Source organism: Battus philenor, unplaced genomic scaffold (genome assembly GCF_028537555.1).
Source record: "Battus philenor isolate CCGP_79_NKW_IND1 unplaced genomic scaffold, ilBatPhil1.0.hap1 SCAF_29, whole genome shotgun sequence".
NCBI classification, from domain to species: Eukaryota; Metazoa; Arthropoda; class Insecta; order Lepidoptera; family Papilionidae; genus Battus; species Battus philenor.
This window is the reverse complement of record NW_027181692.1, coordinates 6,524,265-6,531,270: the sequence shown is the minus strand read 5'-3', so window position 1 is coordinate 6,531,270 and position 7,006 is coordinate 6,524,265. Positions and strand designations below refer to the sequence as shown.

The following is a 7,006-nucleotide window of genomic DNA, read 5'->3' as shown; positions in this document are numbered from 1 at the left end:
TGAATACTGTTTATATAAATTTAAAATTTCCTTTATATGTTCTACATTATAATTTATAGCCCGTGATTTTAATTTAAACATAAATATACTTATTTTTGAGAAAAGCAAAAACTTTATTAAACTTTAATAATTCAATTTTATTTCGAATAGCAACTAATTATAAATACATTTATAATTACTAGTAATAATTTTTGAGGAGTAATATTATTAATTTGAACTGATTTTATATTTAGCATAGTGGCAAGTTTCGTAGAATACGTCAATTCATTTTCATACAAGAGGGAATAAGAAGCCCAGGGAAAAGTAGGTCGTCAGTATTGATTTTTACCCAATATTCGACAAACAAAGACGCGACTTGCAGAGCGCGTAGCGAAATATACGTCGTAGTGATTCCGTGGAAGTCGGACGTGGAAGATGCCTGTAAGTGTCCGTCTCTTCATCTTATCGCACGGTTTCCGGAAACCGTACCCGATTTCATAACTCACCATTTCCTTTTTGTACGAATTTTATTATTGCATCATTGGAATAATCTCATCTTTTCCGCGATTTTCAACTACATTTCGTTTTATATTTAACTACCATAATATAACATAAAGGAATTAATGAGGTAGTTTGTAAAAATTTTTTTTCGCTTGTGTGAGTCATGTAATTGGTGTCACGGTCATGCCGTCGAGTACTGCGACGTGCACGGCTGTAACTACGCATTTCTGTCCGAGACACCGAAGCGTCAATACCTCCTCGACTTTTCTGTTCGAAGGATGCTGAACTGGTGGCTTCTACGGTTGAAAATGTTCGAGTCGTGGTGCGGGTGCGGCCAATGGACCAGAGGGAGAAAATGGAGGGGTCCTATAACTGCGTGTCGGTGGACTCCGTGAACAGCACCATCGCCGTTACCAGAAGCAATGCGTCGCCACCGGAGCCCCCTCGTATCTACGCTTATGATGCTGTCTTCGACACTAACACCTCTCAGGTACGGTTTTTTAATTTTTTTTCGTTTTCTTTTTTTAAATTGAAATCGTGGTTTTTTTTCTTTGTTCTCTATTACACAGTTTATTTATATTATAGTTTAACTATAGATCAAACATTTTAGTCATTTTATTTTTAACAAAGATTTGCTGATTTATTAACTTTATATTTTAATTTATCTTCATTCTAATTGGAAATACTCTATCAATAGGTTAGAAAACATTAATCTGAACCAGAATCTAATAAGCACAGAATAATAATATAAGAAGTAATAAGAATATATTCTGAATTTTATTCTTAAATAAATAAATTTGTAAGAATTTTATTTTTACCTTGACTATAGCAACTAGGTTGTCTGTTGGCAAAAATTTGCATGATTGTTCAAGATAACATGTATTTATAACTGCCATACTGCGGCAAAAACTAAATTTACATTTCTAGTACTTTTATATCCGTTCAAATTTATAAAGTTTCATTTTAATGGTTTTTCTTACCTAGTAATTTTACTCATGAATTCTTATCTCATTTCTATATCTGATAATAATTTTATAAATTCATGTTAGATAGGCATGTATCACTTCCCAAATGAATTTAGGTTATTTGTACAGATAGTTATTATAGTTTTCAGATCCATTTGAAACAATTATATAGAAAATTTTGAAATATTTCATAATAAAAATACAAGAAAAACTTAAATCTAGATCTTTTAAAGAATAGCGTCTGAAATGTAAAAATCCTATTGTTTTGTTAGACTGTCTGCTTCCCATACAAGTTTAAATTGAATACATTCAATCCTTTGTTACAAAAGTCATTGTATAAATTGTATATAAAATTCTAGACATGTGATTTGTACAGATTGTAACCCTCGATTCATGAAAGGGTACACTGGACCCCTAGGTTATTTTAATAATGGACCCCTTAATTATTAAAATTCGCCATTGGGATGTATTATGTAATAATTGTATGCCATTTTAACTGTTATAATACAGCTGTAATGTCTAATAATGTAAAAATAAACTATTCATCACTATACTTGTTAAAGATTAATTTTGGGTCTGTAGCATAAATGTATGTATGTATAAATAGAAGTAAAAGAGAAGAAGATAGAAGAAAGAAGAATATTACTCCGTTCCCCTCCGCCCTTCGTCTCGACTGGCGCTATTTAATGCATCAGTCTTGTCGAATGGTGGGTGGGCGCGGTGTAGTCACATCTGAAGACGAAAATATTAAACGAATTTGTTCATTTTATTCCTATATTTACCATTTGTCCCCATTCCGACCGTTAATAAAATAAACGTTATAAACGTAATGCAAATTTTAAATGTTTCTAACAAAGATATAATAAATCGAGATAACACTAATTGCGTCCGCCATTACATTTTGGGCGTGGCCTACAGTGACAGCCTTGCTGAAATCAATATGGCGGCGGCGTACTACCGATGGAGGGAAAACGGTTTGCGTGACTTCGTTTTAAATATATTCAGCGCATTCATATCGCGTTTTTTCTTATTGTAATGAAATATAACGTAATATTTTAAACAAATGTTATTGAATTCATATAAACAAAAACAGTAAAAATAATTTGAAACTTTTTATCGAGTGTTCAAAAGACACGTTTTTTTTAAACCTAACAATTTAATAACATTGTTAGGTTTTTTAAAAAAAAAAGAAAAACTAGTGATATTCATATAGGCCGCCATATTTTGGCAACGGAAGAATCGAATAGATTTGTTACGGAAGATTCCTAGAATTGATTTATTTGAACTATTAATGTCATATACGTAATTATGTAAAAATGTCAGTTACGTAATTGTATCCCGGGTAAGTTTCAATACGCGTATAGTTTGTTAGAAAGCGATATATTTTCACGTTTATATGAATTATCGACGTGGATTTCACCTAGTCTTGTAGGAAGCGTCTGTATGAATTACATTTCAACAATGAAACATAACATTCGCGAGGTTATTTGCATTATTGATAACGCTTTATTTATATAGACTGGCGATTACACGCTTGGCTGTTACAATAGTGTATATGATTTTAGAGGTTAGACTTGCGTGTGCGGGAATTAATAACATATAACTTTTAGGTTAGCCAGTTAAATTATCTTTTATTTTATATCGCGTCGATCGTGAAACGTACGTCTTGAATTTTAAAAATGTAGATACCGTTGGCATTTGGTACAAATAATAATAATGGCGGCGGGTTAGATGTTTTGTACATAAATTGTAAAAATATTTATTTAAATTTCCGCTTTTTAAATTAATTAAAGGTCCTAAAGGTGATAATATAATATATAATTTTATATGATTGATGCACTAAAATATTTTTAATTTATATGTAATCTAGTTGACTATATAAATCAATATTTAAATGTATTTGTACAGTTACCTTCATTTTACGGTTATATGAGTATTAAATTAAGGTCTGTCATTAATGGAATATAAATTAGTTTTTTTACATTGTAAATTCTCAAATGTATAATTAAATATTTTTTTTAAATTCAAATGTAAATGTTTGCGCTATTGAAAGAACAATGTGAACGGAAATGGGATGGGATTATTACAGATAAAAAAATGGCGAAAGCAAATGTTGAAACCGAAAAAAATTTATCTATTGCGTCAATTTCTTAGCGAATTTAAATTAGGAAAATATACGTCGTATTCGATTTTTATATTTAAGAATATCTCTGTCCAGGAAGAAGTTGGAAGTTTTTGATTGGTCTATATGTTGTAGTGTGTAGAATGCTTACATAGGTATTTATATATGTATAGTAACACTAAGAATGTATAGCAAGATATAGAAGGTTATGTTTGTTATAATGGAAGATACCGTGTTCTGTTTTCAAAATGCATAAAACTGTGTTATCTTTACTGCAATGAAGAATAATTTGACGTAGCATTCCTAATGCATCTCGCCGTACGCTGGGCTCCTGCAGGGGCTCAGGTTCGCTGATGCAGGGCATTAAGACGCTGACCGCTTAATGCATCGGGAATGTTGCGATCTAAATCGTCGAAGGCAAAGGAAACAGGAAGATGGAGCCAGAAATGTCAATATTGTAATTTTATTTTTAAATTTATTACATAATGTATATTGTAAAATTGTATTTATGTTAAAAAGGATATTAAGTAATAATATCCATGTTGATACATATTGTAAATGTTATATATTTTATATACAATTTATGTCAAATGTACTATATGTATTTTTCAAAATTATATTTGTAATATCTATGAATGTCTTTTATTCTATGGGAAGTGGTACAGACCCAGAATCAATCCTAGACACAGTTACAGAGATTATAGGTTAAATATTTGAAAACCGTAAAATTTTAAAATATAATACACAATGCCTTAATGAATCGGCAATTTGCCTTGCGAATTACTCTAGAAGTGATGAAATTTAACGATGAAAGTAAATAAATATGGAATAAAGTTTCTATAGTTCCTATAAGTAAAAATTATCATATGAATACACTATACAGGATGATTGGTTATAGGTGTATGTTTTAAATGGCTGAATCTACAGCTCGTTCGTCAACATGTACACCCTATCCAAAAATAAATTGTATCAGAAGTAATAAATAAACAAGCTATATTAAAAAAGAGCGTTATCTAAATGCGGATTAATACATATTGAAATTATTTATTGTTTATCTGTTCCTATCGGAAGTAATTGACCTGTTTCATTGCAAACAAAAAATAACGTAACATGTTTCCGAGTGATCACTTTGCATAGAATAATTAAAATAGTTGTAAATAATTATTGGCTGAGAAATGATCTATACATTCACCCGTTTAAACCAAATCAACCTGTATGTAGATGCTAATGGAATACAAAATCAATTTTCTCACATTTACGTCGGCAAGTACCTATTTATGAAATTAGACTTGCCGTTTAGTATATAGTACTTGAATAAAAGCCAATAAAACATAATATAAAAACTATAAAAATAAATATAAAAGTATTCCAGAATAGCTAATCATGAAATAATTGCAAATGCTTAAATAATTTTTAATCTGCATGGTTATAGGCACACGTAATGATACGCGAAGAAAAAAAAAAGAGAATTTAAATTTAGAACACGATTCAAATCATTCACGAGCTCCACGTCGGCTCGTACAGTTGGCCCTATTCGATGTTATAAATAATTTTCTACCTTATTCACATTAAATTAGAGTTAAAATTTCCGTAGCGTTTTAAAAACTGGGTTAAGACGTATTTTCGGACGGCGAACTGTATGTTGTATTTTCGACTTTAGGCGATTGAGTTACGGTGTATTTTGTATTATTCTGGTGTATATGGCGTTGCGTAAGCCGTGTGGGGTCATAGCGCTTTGGACGTGATCTCAATTTTTTCTTTCTTTCTATAATCTATGAACGATTATGTTTCATCATATACACGTTTGTCCAACGCTGGACACAATGATGGTATACAAATCTATATATGTTATACATTACAAATACATTATAAATACAAGAAATAAAATTACAACTAAGTCTATATTTCGGTTTCAAATGTTAAACCCTTCAAAGGATATCTTAGACGTTTTTTTAGGTTATTAATATAAAATTAAAAGTATATTATTGAATAAATCTTATTATAGTATTCATGGAGCAACTTTGTTGACTCATTTACATTGTTGATCACATGAAACGTTATATATCGTTTTAAAAAAGCAACTGTTGAGTTTCTCGCCGGTGTTCAGATCAGTTTTAACCCGATGGTAGATTAATAATAAAATAATTGACGAATCAAAAGTATGTGTAGAAGTCCATTTTGAATTTTAATGTCTTCCACGATACTAACATATACCAGATGTTTACCAGAATGCGTATCCGAGTTGGACATCTTTCGATACTTGAATGCTTTCAAAGAATACGTCTTAACTTTTTTTTATAAATCAAATGAAGTTATAAAAACTTTTTGCTTATGTAAAGTCGTTTAATTTTTTTTCTGTTTTTTTTTTATTATTTACTAACGCTTAGATAATTCAGCATATACAGCCAGGTACAACTACAGTAGGTAGAAATATTTAATTTTATTACGTCATACGTAAACAAATGTAAATTCATATTAAATTTTATTGTTGATGTATGAACAAAAATATATTTTTGTCATACTGATATAATATATACTGTTTAACTTTGAAAGCATTCAATGTTCATAAAAAAATTAGGTTTGGCCAGACAGGCGTTCGAATTTTAAAATCTAATTGTTACAAAGCAATATTTTTTTTTTCAAAAACTGAGTAATCAAGAATCCTATATATCCAATGATTGGTGAATAATTTTTTTACTGGAAAATTGACATAGTGTTTAGGGGACATTATTGGTTTCCTGGATCTTCACGCCAATGGATTTATTTCTCTGAAGGTTCCCCTAGTTGTATTTACGTAAATATACTGACAATTGACAGGCTCAAAGACAATATTCGCGAAGAAATGTCTACTATGATCAGAGACGTGGCAGCGAATCTTCTCAAATTTACGGTCTAGAACAGAGTTCCTCAAACTTTTTTGTGTCGTAGACCCATTGCCATGTTTTTCCGTGTTGGGTAGATCCCCTACTTACCTGATATTGATTTCCTGTAAATTTCTAACTGTAGTGAAGTTTAGTGTTAAAAACTTAAAGTAAAAACACATGTTAATTTATACATTTATTAATTGAATTTAAATTAAAACTACTCAGAATAAAATTTTGTATCTGTTATGTAAAATATACGTAACATTAAATAAACTATAAATAAAATAACATAAGCAATAAGTCAATATTTTAGTGAGAAGGATGAACCTGATGCTTTAATAATAAATTACTAAGAAATAAATAGCACCATCGTGGACTCCCATTTTCATTTCATGGACCCCCAAATTTTTTTTCGCTGACGTAGACCCTTTGCAGGTTGTCATAGACCCCTAAGGGTCGATATAGACCACTTTGGGAATCACTGGTCTAGGAGTTATGTTTAAATAGCGTTGGCAATGAAAATAAGCAACTCTTGGGTTTCCTGCCTGTTAGAACTACCTTTCGAGTCGGTGATG

The 7,006-nt window shown here is 30.5% G+C and overlaps 1 protein-coding gene across 1 annotated transcript in view; it reads left to right on the top strand.

Annotated features, from left to right (window-relative positions):
* The first annotated feature begins 288 nt into the window (after positions 1-288).
* Positions 289-7,006, top strand: part of Klp64D (kinesin-like protein 64D) — a 61,260-nt gene continuing 54,542 nt past the window's right edge. Inside the window, exons 1-2 of the mRNA XM_068769773.1 lie at positions 289-420; positions 758-970. Coding sequence (XP_068625874.1) covers positions 415-420; positions 758-970 — 219 coding nt within the window. The 5' untranslated portion in view covers positions 289-414. The remainder of the gene's footprint in view (positions 421-757; positions 971-7,006) is intronic.